The 16,607-nt window shown below is 43.2% G+C and overlaps 2 protein-coding genes across 2 annotated transcripts in view; both read right to left on the bottom strand.

Annotated features, from left to right (window-relative positions):
* Nucleotides 1-16,607, bottom strand: part of LOC120814177 (uncharacterized) — a 351,528-nt gene that overhangs the window by 54,050 nt on the left and 280,871 nt on the right. Inside the window, 3 exon segments of the mRNA XM_078088631.1 lie at nucleotides 7,788-7,961; nucleotides 8,255-8,428; nucleotides 8,722-8,895. Of these exon segments, the coding sequence (XP_077944757.1) occupies nucleotides 7,788-7,961; nucleotides 8,255-8,428; nucleotides 8,722-8,895 (522 nt within the window).
* LOC144388282 (NACHT, LRR and PYD domains-containing protein 3-like) lies at nucleotides 519-15,923 on the bottom strand. Its single transcript, XM_078088651.1, has 8 exons — nucleotides 15,690-15,923; nucleotides 12,656-12,937; nucleotides 12,319-12,354; nucleotides 9,458-11,255; nucleotides 9,189-9,362; nucleotides 6,586-6,759; nucleotides 2,071-2,117; nucleotides 519-1,926 (listed from the first exon to the last, which is right to left on the bottom strand). Exons 1-8 carry the CDS (start codon nucleotides 15,784-15,786, stop codon nucleotides 1,334-1,336), a joined length of 3,201 nt encoding a protein of 1,066 aa, XP_077944777.1. The 5' UTR covers nucleotides 15,787-15,923; the 3' UTR covers nucleotides 519-1,333.

The following is a 16,607-nucleotide window of genomic DNA, read 5'->3' as shown; positions in this document are numbered from 1 at the left end:
TACCCTTTTCCTTTCTTTGTTGCAATGAGTTCATTTGGTTTCAGGAGACTGAATGTATATAATATAATAATAAAAAGATAATCCCGACTGCTGATGGAGAGAAATGTTTGTTAATATCTGACCGTTTACAGCAGAATGAGGACGTACTTTATTGGGATCATTTCTTTCAGGTACAATAACGACGTTATTAAGAGATTTAAAGTTAAAATCGTTCCTCTTTCTGTTTGATCTGATTTTTTGGGACCGTTGCTGCTGTCTGTGTTTTATTTTGGCGGTGCATTGAGAGACTCCATCACATTTAACACTTTCAATACTCAAGTTTCTTAGTAATAAACTCCAGCCTGTTATAAAATACGTGCTTGTTGTTTGTGTGTTGTTGTTGCCACGGTGACGCGGCCCAAAACACCACAAGGCGACTTCAGTAGGATATTTACTGCAGGATGAAACCTTCAAGTTGCACCTGAAGCACCGAGCTCAGTAGTTTGTGTTGTTTGGAGACGACTCTGCGTTAACGTTCATACGGTTAATAAACCAAGTTATTTATTACTTATTTGTTTGTTTATTACAAACTTTTCACTTCCTTTGTCAACCAGCTGTAACACAGATGTTTTCTCTGCTAGTGACAAAACAAGTAAATACATATAAATAATATGTAAATAGTACAGCATGTTTAAGAAGGATCATAGTATTTCATGTCAAAATAAACAATACAGCATGTTTATATTATGACGTGTTTAAAAATGTACAGTTTCCAATAAAAGTCATTTATTAACATTAGAAACATACAATTATATTGCTGTTAAGCCAAAGTAATACGTGGACTAAATGTTGTACTATTATAGTGAATAAAAACACAAGTACTGATATTATCTGTCAGGATATTAAACATTTTCTTCAGAAGTTTGAATCATTAAAAAAAGCTGATTATGTGAAATTATTTCTTAGTTCACTGAACAGATTCTGAAAGATTAAGTTAAAATTGTCTTAAAAAAGAATTCGACATTTAAAGTGTTTCCCCTTGTTGTTATTAGCGTGAGTGGAAATGAAACACACACATACGGACACATTTATCTCACATGGGGGCAGACGAGCATTTTATAAAACGTCTTCTTGAAGATATAAAGATGAAGATTAAAGCCTAATTAGGAGCTGATATCTAAACGATGATCTATTGATTGAAGGAGCACAGCAGCATTAAGCTGAGCTCCTTCACACGTCCACCTGAGTCCCAGAGAGCTGTGGACCCCCCAGAGTCCAGACCAGCTCAGGTACCCCTCACCTGCTCCACCTGCATCTACACCCACATGAACCACCATCAGCTGTACAGACTGAACTATGTGGTGAGCAGAGAGGAAGGTTCTCCACCAGGAGGAGACTCTCCCTCCTGAAGAGGACACAGAGACACTGAGGAACCAGAAGACCAGAACCAGAACCCAGGATAAAGAGGTTCAGTGAATGTGGTGCTGAAGGTGTGGAGGTGGATCAGTGTGTCAGAGGAGACTCTGTAGAAGGACAGAGAGCCAGCAGGACAGTCCACATACACTGCTACTCTACCAGAGGAGGAGGAGGAGGAGGAGGAGGAGATGATGTGTGTTACTGTCTCATTGTGACGGACATAGTAACCTTTATCAGAGCAGCTCAGACTCCAGGACTGATCATTGTATCCAAACAAACAGTCTTCACTGTCTCCTTTCCTCTTGATTCCTCTGTAACTCACTGATACATAAACTCTTCCTCTCCACTCGACCTCCCAGTAACAGCGACCAGTCAGACCAGTTCTACACAGCAGCTGAGGGGAGGAGACAAATCTGTCTGGATGATCAGGATATGACTGATCCTCCTTCACACATGTCACCTTCCTGTTGTTGTCAGACAGTTTGAGGTATTTGTTTACTGTGTTTGTGTCGATTGTGAGTTCACAGGAATCTGATGAGAGAACAAGACACAAAACAGCTGCAGTTATTAATCATGTGTTCATCTACTGACACGTTGATGATGACATCACAGAGGTGAATGAGTGATGTCACAGTGTGAAGATGGTTGAATCTTCATGAATCAAAGCACACTTACACTTCCTCAGACCTGGTGTCAACCATCGGACTCCATCAGGCTCCACCCTGAAAGGAGGAGGGGGGTCAGAGCAGCATGGAGACATGGACATTACATCACTCTCACACACAGCTTTGTCCTTCATGTCCACATGGAGCACCTCTTCTTCTTCTACCACTACTTACAGACGACCACAGACTGTCAGTCAGGCGTCACACAGCGACGAGGTGCTGGAATATATTCATGGAATAAAGTAGATAAATGTGGAATAAATAATAAACGGACCTGTCACTGTACTTTCACCAGATGGGAATTAAAATGTGAGAAATGACGTCGTGCTGCAGATGAAGCTTCATGGGACGTGTGCAAAGGAACATTAACATTAAACCGTTTAATAAGCAAATATTCACTAAATATAGAAATAAAGACCATTCAGTATTTACAATGTTTCACAATGAACAAACAACACAAACAAAGAGAAGAAACGCACTCGTTAGTTTATTGGATTCACTGTTTGGTTTTTCACTCATTCACTTCCGTCCCGTTCTGCACTTTTACTGTGATATTACAGAACGTCCTCATGTAAATACACTCAAGCATCTGCAAACGGGTCGGCGTGTGGATTCAAGCCAAAGGTGTGATCATTGAATGTACTGTAGTATTCAGTCAGGTCACAGGCTGCTGATCATAATAGTACTATTATAATATAGTACTTTGTGTTCTCAGCGTGTCGAGGTGCAGAGTTACTAACGATTGTCACGTCATCAGCTGTTGTGTCAACACGCCTCATATGGTTTACAGGAGTAATCACATGATGTAGAGACAATGTCTTCATTAGAGTCAAAGGGACACAAGGACTGTTCATTGATGTTCACCCTCCAACACTGATGGACATTCAAGTAAAGGTAAGAAATACAACTTTAATATCACTTGTGATCATTTCAGCATTGATACAGTTTGATATCAGCTTTGTCTTCATTTGATTTGATCTCGATTCCAATTTAAAGAGCCGCTCTGATTTTAATGTGACCTTCTGAAAAGGTTGAATAGATTTGATCTCCAGTGGTGGAACTAGATTGTATTTAAATGTCAGATAAGTGGGTTATTATTGCTTCAGGCTTTGAGTTAAGGTCCATCGTCACTACTAGTTAAAGTTTGAATGGTATTCAACGTTTAAACATAAGATTGATTATTGATTATCGTTGTGACTTTAGACTTTTACTTTCTTAACTTGAACTTCATTTTGCTTTTATGGATTTTCATTAGACGTTTATTTTAGTTTCCTCTTCTCTCTCCTGCGGCAGCGTTTACACCCTAAAAGTTTCATCTCAGCTTTGTGATTCTAACATTGAGTTGGATTGATTTTTAATTTGCTGAAAGCCGTAACTAGTTTGAGATGATCTGCGGTTTAGTTTGATTTGTACTGACGGCGTTCTGATCCGTGTTGTAGTTGTTATGTGACTCAGTGGTTTGATGGACTGGTTCCCTTTCAGGTCCACTGCTTTACTTTCCATTGCTGAGTTCACTTTGTTGTTTGGTGTTTTGCAGGTTTCATTAGTTTGACTTTACATCATTAGTCGTCTCCTCACAGTCAGTGACAGAGTAGCTCCTAAAGGACAGGAGGACATCTCAGGGGGGTTTAGATGCACCAGGTTGCATCATGGTCGTGTTTACGACTCAGGACCTGCTGAGTAGCACCAGAGAGAAGATGGAGGAGCAGACGGAGGCCAAAGGAAGAGAAGCAGTGGACGGACTTGAGAGCACGATGAGGAAACAGCTGAAGACACTTGTGAACATCAAGATGTCTGCAGCAGTAAACAAAGGACAGAGACAGGAGACAGACAAGGCCCGATACCCCGTCCCCCAAAGGCCCCAGATCCAGCAGGTAGGAACCGTTCAGTGGGACATCAGCACCCAGCAGCAGAGGACGAGGGACAACCGAGGGAGGACAGGTGGACCTTATATATGTGGACAGGAGGGACATTGGTGCAGAGAGAGTCCCAGGAGACACGCGACTAAACGCTCCTCCACGGCTGGAGGCTCCACCTCCACCCACCTCCACCCCTCACCTCCACCTCACTTCCACCCGCCTCCAACTCACGTCCCTCCACATCACCTCCATCCACCTCCACCCCCCTCACGCAACCCCCACAGCAGACGAGGCCCAAACAGCAACTGGTGCCACGTGGCCCCCCACTGGCTCCCAGCAGCTCAGATAAGCAGCCCCAGTCTCCCCAGTTTACGACTCACGTTGCAGAAGAAGAAGAGAGAATAAAGATTATAAACCGCTGAGATTTAAAAACAGAGATTGATTCACTAAAAGAGGGAAAGTGTCATTAAAAGGTTGTGAAGGATTTAAATGAGGAATGAAGGTGATGAGAAATGAGGACAGTCGTTGTACATAGTGTCAGTTTTTGTATTAATGTTGTCGTGTTTTAGTCTCTAAGTTCTAACCTGAGTGTAAAGTGCCCGATACACTTGATACACAATCTGGATGATGGATCAAATGTCTGATCAGAGGAACATTGATAGCAGCAGTACATGAAATATGGACACTTTGTCACAGACGCTTCAACGCGTCCACACTTACATTTCAATACGCTGAACATGAGAGAAAAAGTCTGTCAGACAATCGCAGAGCGACGGAATGTGGAAGCATTTAAAAATATCTACTTACAGGAAAGTTGTAGACTGTTTGAGTTGCTTTTAATGATTGTTTGATGTGTTGAAGACGTTGAAGAACAGAAGTTGAGGGTGTTGAATGAGTCCAATCATTAGCAAGGTACTAAACTAAGCAGCATGAGACACATTCACAGGGGACATCTGGACAGACAGGAAGAGGAGTTCATCCTTTCATAGAATTATGCTTATTCAGATAACTAAAAGCATTTATCAGAATAGGAAGAATTGGTTTCAAAAGGCTAGAAGTTCTTGTATCTGCTGTTTCTATTTCAAGTAAAGCTACACAACAACACAGAGAGATTGTGTCCGTTTGTGAAGGTAAACTATGAAGGACACGGTCTCATCCATTGACCCTGTGATTGGTCTCTAACTACGTCCTTTACGGAGTCTCACATCTCCGTTTTCACAGCACAATACGGCCGTTATTAAAAGGAAGAATGTTTACGAGAGAACGGATCAGATTGAAGAGCTTTTGTGGGAAGAAATGCGTAAATTTGAGCACTTGTACAAGCCGTCATTGGCGGACTATGAGGACGCCGGACGGCCTCTGACTCATGGAGGGAGATCTCCACAAACGAGGGGAACAAAGTTGTGGAGGAAAATACGGGACAAATGTGTCCGTGATGAAAAGCAGCAGTGTGGATGCACGGGGCAATAAAGTCATGATAAATAAATAAAGCAACCAGCGACTTCCACACACAAAGACGTCACTCTCCAGGTCGTCTTCAACAAAACACGTGACTCCACCTGTTGTTCTGGAGGTGAATCGCTCTGCAACACACGCAGGACTTTACAACCAGGAAGTGAAACCAGTGCGTCGGCACGACGACGCCTTTATTCAGGCTTATTACACCGATAGAGTGGTGGAATGACGCGGATCAGCCAATCTGAACTCGACTTATGAATAAAAGAGGTAGAAACTTTACACGTGTACTGTCCCTGCTCTGGGTTATCACGTAGATATGGTTCTAGCCTCGTATTTCAATGTTTTAAGGGATTTATAAGGTTGTTTATGACATTTTTGAAGGCAAATCTGGTCGGAGGTCCAAAGGGTCCGACTGTGACACTGCTGTTCACATCCCGTCTCCTAGCAACAGTCAACACTGGTTTCCATCACCTGTAGTCTGGAGGTGAAGGTGTTACAGCTCAGGTGGGTCTGCAGCCACAGAGCACTGTGGTCCAGTCCTAAACAAACCTCTTTGGGCTCTGACACACCAGGTCCACCATCAGCTGTTGGTTCTTCACTGAGCGTCTGTGGCCGACTGTCACCTGTAGCTTCAACAAGTCCACTCTCATCATCCAGGGAACTGGCTCTCAGTGCAAAGCACCAAAAGCAGGTGAAGCTGAACTCCTTTAAAACACCAAACGTTCCTCCTGTGATGATCCATCAAGACGCTTTGAACAGATTGTTTCTGACTGTTTGTCTCTTAATGATAATGTCTGGACTAAAGGACAAACACACACTGGAGGCAGATGACCAGCATCTAAACATCCAAGTGTTGTTTGTTAAGAGCCCACAAACCTGCAGCGTGACGACGTTGACTCATATCAACCCACCATGATGCCGTCAACGTGTCAGGAGACACTGTCCTCTCTTACAACAACAAGACAAGACTCCAAAGAAACAAGCCTTTCATCACCTTCCTCCCTGTTCAGGCTCATCCTGGCTACTGTTCCTCACTACTTCTGTCTGTGTTGATGGTCTCATGTGGGACACAAACAGTAGATGAGTCTCTGGTAGTTTGAGGTCAGCTTGGTGTGTCAGGGTCTTATTAACCAGGCTGACAGTGGGACAGAGAAAAGGTTTCCAGCTCCTCTACAGACTGATGGTCTGTGGCTGCAGCCTCTTCATACCTGAGAGTCTCCAGTCTCCACTGAGGATCCTCCAGTCCAGCAGACAGCAGCTTCACTCCTGAGTCTCCTGGATGATTGTAGCTCAGGTCCAGCTCTCTCAGATGGGAGGGGTTGGAGCTCAGAGCTGAGGCCAGAGAAGAACAGCCTTCCTCTGTGATCAGACAGCCTGACAGCCTGCAGACACACAACACACACACATGTCACATGATCTGAGGGAGCTGTGAGGACTAGAAGGTCACTGCAGGACTGAGATACTATCAGGTACAGAGGGGTCACATTAACATGGTGTGATGTCACGAGAGGCTGGGTCCTGGACGGCTGGGTCCTGGCCTTCATAAGGGTTAGAGACAGACAGCCAGTGGGGTTCGAGAGAGACCAGACCGCCGTAGGAGGATATCGTGGAGGAAGACTGTATATTCTTTTAGGGCGACTGTGGGTGAGTGGGGAGCACGGTCGTCCTCCAATCAGAGGATTGTCGGTTCGATCCCAGGCCCGGCTAACCTGCATGTCGTTGTGTCCTTGGGCAAGACACTTAACCCAACATTGCTCCTGTAGCTGCGACTACAGTGTGTGAATGATAGTTACTGATGGCAGGTGTCACTGTGTATGGTTCTCCTGTCATCAGTGTATGAATGGGTGTGAATGGGTGAATGGGTGAATGATGTCATGTAGTGTTAAAGCGCTTTGAGTGGTCAGAAGACTAGAAAAGCGCTATACAAGTACAGTCCATTTACCATTTATTCTTGTGAGTTGGATTTATGATTCCCCTTCGAAGACGAGACATATTTTAAGATTGACCGGAGCCTGAGTTACCCTTTTTGGACTACTGTTTTTGTTGATTCCAGAGAACGTGAATAAAACCTTCTGTTTATATTTGAAACTGGTGTCCTCTCACTGCTTGAACTACCCGGTGAGAGCGGAGGCGCCTCTCATGACATCACAATGGTTACTGACTGGTTTTCAGTCACAACTAAACACCCACTAATGTACATCAACAATCTGATAATATTACTGACAACTATGATTAATCTCAAATATTTCAATTTGTAACATTATATTGGAAATCAACACTATCACATGTTTATGAAAATATTTGGAAATGACATCTTTGATTTGAATCATTCAAGCAGAAAGTATCTAAAGAAGGTCAGAAAAATATCAGGGATATAAATAAACCAGGTGAACATTGATTGAATCCTGACCTGAGGGTCTCCAGGTCACAGCGTGGACTCTTCAGTCCAACACACAGCAGCTTCACTCCTGAATCCCGCAGGTCGTTGTTACTCAGGTCCATCTCTCTCAGATGGGAGGGGTTGGAGCTCAGAGCGGAAGCCAGAGAAGAACAGCCTTCCTCTGTGATCAGACAGCCTGACAGACTATAAACACACAAAACAACACACATGTCACATGATCTGAGGGAGCTGTGAGGACTAGAAGGTCACTGCAGGACTGAGATACTATCAGGTACAGAGGGGTCACATTAACATGGTTACTGACTGGTTTCCAGTCACAACTAAACACCCACTAATGTTCATCAACAATCTGACAATAATACTGAGAACATAAATATATACATAAAATAAATGTTTGTTGTAAATAAGGCAAGCAGAAAGAATCTTACGAAAGTCAGGAATTTAACTAAATAAAAGACACCGTGTTGAATCCTGACCTGAGGGTCTCCAGGTCACAGCGTGGATTCTCCAGTTCAACACACAGCAGCTTCAGTCCTGAATCCTGCAGGTTGTTGTTACTCAGGTCCAGCTCTCTCAGATGGGAGGGGTTGGAGCTCAGAGCTGAAGCCAGAGGAGAACAGCCTTCCTCTGTGATCAGACAGGCTGACAGCCTGCAGACACACAAAACAACACACATGTCACATGATCTGAGGGAGCTGTGAGGACTAGAAGGTCACTGCAGGACTAAGATACTGTCGGCTACTGAGGGGTCACATTAAAATGGTTACTGACTGGTTTCCAGTCACAACTAAACACCCACTAATGTTCATCAACAATCTGACAATAATACTGAGAACATAAATATATACATAAAATAAATGTTTGTTGTAAATAAGGCAAGCAGAAAGAATCTTACGAAAGTCAGGAATTTAACTAAATAAAAGACACCGTGTTGAATCCTGACCTGAGGGTCTCCAGGTCACAGTGTGGATTCTCCAGTCCAACACACAGAAGCTTCACTCCTGAATCCTGCAGGTGGTTGTTACTCAGGTCCAGCTCTCTCAGATGGGAGGGGTTGGAGCTCAGAGCTGAAGCCAGAGGAGAACAGCCTTCCTCTGTGATCAGACAGGCTGACAGCCTGCAGACACACAAAACAACACACATGTCACATGATCTGAGGGAGCTGTGAGGACTAGAAGGTCACTGCAGGACTGAGATACTGTCGGCTACTGAGGGGTCACATTAAAATGGTTACTGACTGGTTTCCATTCACAACTAAACACCCACTAATGTTCATCAACAATCTGACAATAATACTGAGAACATAAATATATACATGAAATAAATGTTTGATGTAAATAATGCAAGCAGAAAGAATCTTACGAAAGTCAGGAATTAAACTAAATAAAAGAAACCGTGTTGAATCCTGACCTGAGAGTCTCCAGGTCACAGTGTGGACTCTCCAGTCCAGCACACAGCAGCTTCAGTCCTGAATCCGGCAGGTGGTTGTTACTCAGATCCAGCTCTCTCAGACTAGAGGACTGTGAGCTGAGAACTGAGGACAGAGCTTCACAGCTTCTCTTTGAGAGGTTACAGTCACTCAGTCTGAAGAAACAACAATGAAGAAAATATAAACAATAAGTAGAAAAGATGGCAGCATGTTTAAGTCATGATGTGTGAATCTAACTCTCTGTACTTACAGAGCTTTGTTGGAGGCTTTGACCACTGGCAGCAGCCTCAGAAGAGCCTCCTCTGAAGCAGAGTATTTCTTCAGGTCAAACACCTCCAGATCTTCTTGTGATGACAGTAAGATGAAGACCAGAGCTGACCACTGAGCAGGAGACAGTTTATCTGTGGAGAGACGTCCTGAACTAAGGGACTGTTGGATCTCCTCCACTAGAGAACCATCATTCAGTTCATTCAGACAGTGGAACAGATTGATGCTTTTCTCTGGAGACACATTCCTACTGATCTTCTTCTTGATGTACTGGACTGTCTCCTGATTGGTCTGTGAGCTACTTCCTGTCTTTGTCAGCAGACCTCGTAGAAGAGTCAGATTGGTCTCCAGGGAAAGACCCAGGAAGAAGCGGAGGAACAAGTCCAGGTGTCCATTAGGACTCTTTAAGGCCTCGTCCACAGCACTCTGGTAGAGATGCTGTGGTTCAGGATTGGGTTTAGAGCGTTTAAACTGGTGGGAGGTTTGTTCTTCTGACAGCAGATTGACACCAGAGCTGTAGAAGGTCAGATGGACATGAAGAGCAGCCAGAAACTCTTGAACACTCAGATGGACGAAGCAGAACACCTTGTCCTGGTACAGTTCGCTCTCCTCTCTAAAGATCTGAGTGAACACTCCTGAGCACACTGAGGCTGCTTTGATATCGATGTCACACTCTGTCAGGTCGGATTCATAGAAGATCAGGTGTCCTTTCTGCAGCTGATCAAAGGCCAGTTTTCCCAGAGACTCGATCATCTTCCTGCTCTCTGGACTCCAGTGTGGATCCGTCTCAGTTCCTCCATCGTACTTGACCTTCTTCATTTTGGACTGAACCACCAGGAAGTGAATGTACATCTCAGTCAGGGTCTTGGGCAGCTCTCCTCCCTCTCTGGTCTTCAACACCTTCACCAGAACTCCAGCAGTGATCCAGCAGAAGACTGGGATGTGGCACATGATGTGGATGCTTCGTGAGGTCTTGATGTGTGAGATGATCCTGCTGGCCTGCTCCTTATCACTGAACTTCTTCCTGAAGTACTCCTCCTTCTGGGGGTCGCTGAACCCTCTGACCTCTGTCACCATGCCGACACACTCAGGAGGGATCTGATTGGCTGCAGCAGGTCGTGTGGTTATCCAGAGGCGAGCAGAAGGAAGCAGCTTCCCCCTGATGAGGTTTGTGAGGAGCACATCCACTGAGGAGATCTCTGTGACATCAGTCAGGATCTCATTGTTGAGGAAGTCCAGAGGAAGTCGACACTCATCCAGACCGTCAAAGATGATCATTACCTGGAACTCTTCAAACCTGCAGATTTCTGCAGCTTTGGTTTCACTGAAGAAGTGATGAACAAGTCCCACCAAGCTGAACTTCTTCTCTCTCTGCACATTCAGCTCTCTGAAGGTGAATGGAAATGTGAACTGTATGTCCTGGTGGTCTTTGTCTTCAGCCCAGTCCAGAGTGAACTTCTGTGTTAAGAGAGTTTTCCCAATGCCAGCCACTCCCTTAGTCATCACTGTTCTGATTGGTTCCTCTCCTCCAGCTGAGGCTTTGAGGAGGTCTTCTAGTCTGATGTTTTTTTCTAGTCTGTCTGGTTTCCAGGATGCTGTTTCAATCTGTCTGATCTCATGTTCTTCATTGACCTCAGCAGTCCCTCCCTCTGTGATGTAGAGCTCTGTGTAGATCTCATTCAGAAGGGATGTCTTTCCTGCTTTAGCGATCCCCTCAAACACACGCTGGAACTTCTTCTTCAGGTTGGATTTGAGTTCACGTTGACAGTTGGTGATAATCTCTGAATGAACAGAAAAAGACACAAACCAGATAGTGCTTTACTTTAATGGTGTAATATTTCCCTTGGATTAAGTTATTGGTTGTATTTTTTTGCATTCCTATCTGAAGCTACACGAATATTGACTGTGAGAACTTGACAATCGAGAACTATGACTGAAATATCTGAAATCTGATATCTGAAATATGCTGGTCAAACTATCTCAGTTTTACCTGCTTTGTGCTTTTCTGAGTTGATTAAACATGGCATACTTCCTGGGTCCATGTTGTCTGTTTTGCTTGTGCCTGTAGTTAAAAATAAGACTGGTAAATTAACTAGTATAGATAACTATAGACCTATTGCTCTTGCTAGTATACTATCCAAGGTACTAGAAGGGATTCTTATGGATAGGATTGCAGAATACATAGCATCAAGAAGAAGAAAGTCAAATATCTAGGACATGTGATCAGAGATGACCTGTGTGATGATGATGATGATGATGATGATGATGTGTGGAAAATTGTATGGGCAAGCGAACATGCTGGCACGCACATTTCTCATGTGCACTTCTGATGTTAAAATCGCACTTTTCAGAACCTATTGCGCCCCACTGTATACTGCCCACCTGTGGTGTCATTTTAGTAAGTCAAAGATGAAAAAACTTCAAGTGGCTTATAATGATGCACTGAGAATTGTGCGTAAAGTCCCTCGGTGGAATAGTGCCAGTGAAATGTTTGTGTCCAATAAAGTGCCCACTTTTAAAGCTGTTTTAATAAATTGTATGTATAGATTCATGTGCAGATTGACAGGGTCTAAGAATATGATTGTTGTGTCCTTAGTGGATGTCTCCAAGAGGGACACAAGGTATACATTGTGCTTCTGGAGACATTGGACCCGAAGCCTGTATAAGTTTTTATAATTGATGCCTCGTCTGCATCATTCTTAAATGTTGTTTGTGTTGTTGTTTTTTATGTGTATGTATTCTCTATGGACCTCTGTGTCTGGAATAAAGTTGATAGATTGAATATGACCACGGAAATAATTGAAGTGTGCAATAATTAGATGGTGGTACAAAAAGTCTCTTCACCTTGACCTCCATCTCCTCCCACAGGATTCGGTTTGCCTGAAACAAGATGTTTTCTGTGTTTACTTTGTGCATTTGTAGAGTGATAATAGCTGGTATATTTAGCCTGTGCTGAAATTAAAATCTACACTTAATAGTGGAATAGTTTCGCTTAATGAGTGAACATCAATTATGAGACTTTATAGTTTACAGCTATACTATAGTTATAGTTTTTAATCCCTAATCCAAGGGTGGTGCCCCGCTATTATTAACGTTTGTCAAGGACGGTATTAACATGAATAATCTGTTGTATCTTTATTATACACATCTGATGTCTTTCTTCCGCTTTTTAACAACTTACCCGTAGGGTTAAAGTTCATTTTGGATAATTTTTCGGCCAGATCGTTCCTTTGAATCTCTTTCAAAACCTCCACGGCCACCTGAACAGAGGTTGTGCCGTAGTACTGCACCATCAGGTCCACCGTGTTCTCCCTGTTTTTGTTCTCCAGGTCACTGCGTGGTATTGATCCGAGGTGTTCCGGGCTTGGATCGTTCTCCAGGTGCCACTGGAATACTTCAAAGTCCTCCTTCTTGAGATCCTTTAGAATTTTGAAGATCTCCTTCTTGACTTTCTCCATCTGTCCTTTTTAAAGACACCCAAATAAACATCATTCACACAGAACAATTACTGCTCTGCATTTAAAAAGAAGCATGTTTTAAAGATGGAGTTTTATCGGTTCATTGGTTTGGATTCACAATCAAATAGAATTCTTCTCTCTCTTTCTAAGCACCTCTGATGAAGTCAGCGTCCTCTTTGTGGACACAAGTTGGTTGAATCTGTGAATATTGGGGAAGTGTGAAGGTGGTTCACAGCTTCACCTGCAACAACAGAAATGCCGTGTAATTTGTATTCATCAAACAAACTCAATTCATAATCAAACTAATCATGAAGCAGGAAGTATATGGAGCCAAATCCAGGACAAAGCTTTTGATCTTTCGAAATAGAGATTTGAAAAAAAACGTATTCAAAATAAAATTAAGATGATTTAGTTCTAGAAATGCCATCGAAATGCACACAAATGCTGATGCTTTCTTAAAATATTGCGTTTTTCACAGATAACAGACAGACAGTCGGCCATTTTCTTTTTTTTGAGCAGTTATTCTTCTCTCCACTTCAGGTTGAACCTGTCGGGGCGGAACAACTCGCCCACGTATCAATGTGAAGCTGCGTGTTGAATCATTTACTGCAGCTTCCTCACAAAGTACATGTTGTTACATGAAGGATTCTACTTCCTCATCACATGGCACCTTGAACCCTCTGGCTCCTACATCTGCTGTGCAAAGGATTGTGGGTAAGAAAAGCCAGTAAAGAAGCCTGCTTGCGTGTGTGTCTGTGTGTGTGTCTGTGTGTGTGTGTGTGTGTGTGTGTGTGGATCCACCAAGGAGTTTTCTAATGTGGACTTTTAAATACTTCTTAATAACTCTGTTTCACTTGGGTGGAGCTGGTGGAGTTGTTCAGGTAACAGTTACATTACATGTCATTGAGCGGACGCTTTTGAAATGACCAAGTCAAAATGATCTACCCATTATATTTATTGAGAAATATATTGAGGATTCTTACAACTTATGTTGATGTATAACCACATATGTTGCACAACACAACATAATTCAGAACTGAACAGACTGAACAACCCTTACCCTAACCCTTACAAAATATTTATTTTCATTATTTTCTAGATAAATAATCACATTATTTTCTATATATATTTATTTTCATTATTTTCTAGATATATAATCACATTATTTTCTATATATATACATAGATATTTAGGTTCCTTTCATTATTCAGTTGTAGATTTCATATTTTCCGATTCAACTGTTCAATCGTTTTTTCACTGTCAGACTTTTGGCCCTGATAAGGGGGCGTGGCATCAACCGAGAGGGGCGTGTCATCTTGAGTGACAGCTTAACAAAGAAGGCTGAAAAGGTTCCTCAACCGTGTTGCCTTCAGGAAGCGTAGGCACTGTGGTAATTATGAATCCACACTTTCTATACACCACATTCACGTGATTGGCAGTAAGACAATTTACACCAGTGACAAAGTTCTACTTAGCGAGCTGTTTTAACCCAAATCACAGAATAAGAGCAATAAACTCAGATAGTAGCGTTCAACAACCACGTTTGAATCTCTGAACCACTGTGAACGCAGCGTAGCATCCATGTGATGGAGTCTGCTCCACCCGATCACGTGAACATGGTGTATAGCGATATAAACACAATCAAACAGGAACAGCTAAACACACACAGTGATGAACCATAAGCATGTGACAGCAGATACGTGTGAGCTTGCTTTCTGAATGTGGACACACGTGAAGGACGTCCAGTCATCCGACAGCTTGTCGCAGAGAGCAGGACGTCTTTGACTGAAGGAACCCACAGTGGATATTTGCAACGGCTAAAACAACTTGAACCCTCTGACTTGAGGTATTTTCCAACATGAGGCAAACCAGTCGTACCAGATGGGTGTGTGTTTGTGTGTTAGTACACGTGTAGATGTGTGTGTGAACGGGTTTTTCTCCATTGTTGGTGTGGTTACGATCAGGAGTCCTGATGTCTGATCTATGAACGGCTTATCTGCACTTCCTCTCCAACAAGTAAAGATAATATATATATATTTACGTAGTAAGTATGTGCATTAGGTGCTATAATGTCTTTGGGGGCACGACTCTGTTTGAAAGGTCGTGTTTCATCAAGATTAGAAATATGAAGCAGTTTGAGGTTGATAGAACTAAATAAGTGAATATGGTGACTAAAAGTGTTGATTCATAATTCCAGATTTCCTGAAGGCAACGCGTAGAGGAAGGTTTTCAGCCTTCTTTGTTAAGCTGTCAATCATGATGACACGCCCCTTTCAGCTGATGCCACGCCCCCTAAGCCATATCAGGGCCAAAAGTCAAAAACATTTGTATCCGAAAACATAAAATCTTCAACTGAAAAACATAAGACCTCGAATCTAAATAAAAAATATATAGTGCCCCTCCGTCTGCTACCTTCCCCTCTTCAACAGTCAAACACTCTAAAAAGTGACTAGATGTGTTCTGTGGAGCAAACAGAGCGTCTGTCAGGTGTGTTTCAAGAACAAAGGCCCAGGTGAGCTCTGTGGTCCCTGCTGGGTCCTAGGGCCCCTCCATCTGCTACCTTTCCCTCCTCATCTGTCAGTCCTCACAGACCCCAGATCAGACTGAGCTCCTCGTCTTCATCACAGCGTCATCATTCAGACTAACAGCAACTCCTCTCTGCCTGCTCACACAGGCGCCATCTTGTTTCCCAGCTTTAAACAATCACACGTCCACAAGCATCAATGATGTCATTCAACCAATCACAGCTGCACTTACTGAACTTGTAGACATGAACTTCCTCAGTGAGCAGCTCTCTTCTGTCCTCAGCAGGTCCGTGTAGAAAAGCAGCTCCGTGCTTCACTTCAGCTTCCATCAGACGGAGTGAAGTGACGCAGCTTGTTGGAGCTTGTTGTCCTTCATCAGAGAGGGTGCGTCCTCACGTCACCATCAAAGTATGCAGTCTGACTGGTGCACGTCCCTCTTTGTCTCCTGGTCTTCTTCTACATGTAGACTAGTAGGGAACACGTGATGAAGCAGAAACCTTTGTAACAAATGTTGTGAAGAGTTCATATTGAATAAAAACATCCACTAAGACAACAGAGTCTGAGCTCAGAGTGTTTTTATTCGCAACCAGTCTCACAGCAAAACGTGTAGCTGTGGAACGTGGTATTGTCACGCTTTCTCTCCAAAATCGTGACATACTACGTTTTATTTGGCCCATTCATTTACATCGCCTTGCAACTACGTCACTAGAAACTAATTAACGGAAGGTCGTCTACGTTCTCTGATAGAAGATTATGAAAATATAACGCAGACTTCTCGCTAGAAATGCCATCGAAATGCACACAAATGCTGATGCTTTCTTAAAATATTGCGTTTTTCACAGATAACAGACAGACAGTTGGCCATTTTCTTTTTTTTGAGCAGTTATTCTTCTCTCCACTTCAGGTTGAACCTGTCGGGGCGGAACAACTCGCCCACGTATCAGTGTGAAGCTGCGTGTTGAATCATTTACTGCAGCTTCCTCACAAAGTACATGTTGTTACATGAAGGATTCTACTTCCTCATCACATGGCCCCTTGAACCCTCTGGCTCCTACATCTGCTGTGCAAAGGATTGTGGGTAAGAAAAGCCAGTAAAGAAGCCTGCTTGTATGATGTACAATGTGACACATTCACAATCCCCTCTCACCCC

This window comes from Gasterosteus aculeatus, chromosome 14 (assembly GCF_964276395.1).
Source record: "Gasterosteus aculeatus chromosome 14, fGasAcu3.hap1.1, whole genome shotgun sequence".
Taxonomy (NCBI): Eukaryota; Metazoa; Chordata; class Actinopteri; order Perciformes; family Gasterosteidae; genus Gasterosteus; species Gasterosteus aculeatus.
Note: the sequence above shows the minus strand (reverse complement) of the source record. Positions and strands in the feature narration are given on the sequence as shown.

Coding starts and splice junctions, on each gene's coding strand:
- LOC144388282 (XM_078088651.1), bottom strand. CDS start 15,786: ATGGAAGCTGAAGTGAAGCACGGAGCTGCTTTTCTACACGGACCTGCT. Junction 12,355..12,655: donor AATGAACTTTAACCCTACGG/GTAAGTTGTTAA, acceptor ATCTTGTTTCAG/GCAAACCGAATCCTGTGGGA. Junction 1,927..2,070: donor GACACCAGGTCTGAGGAAGT/GTAAGTGTGCTT, acceptor TTCTCTCATCAG/ATTCCTGTGAACTCACAATC.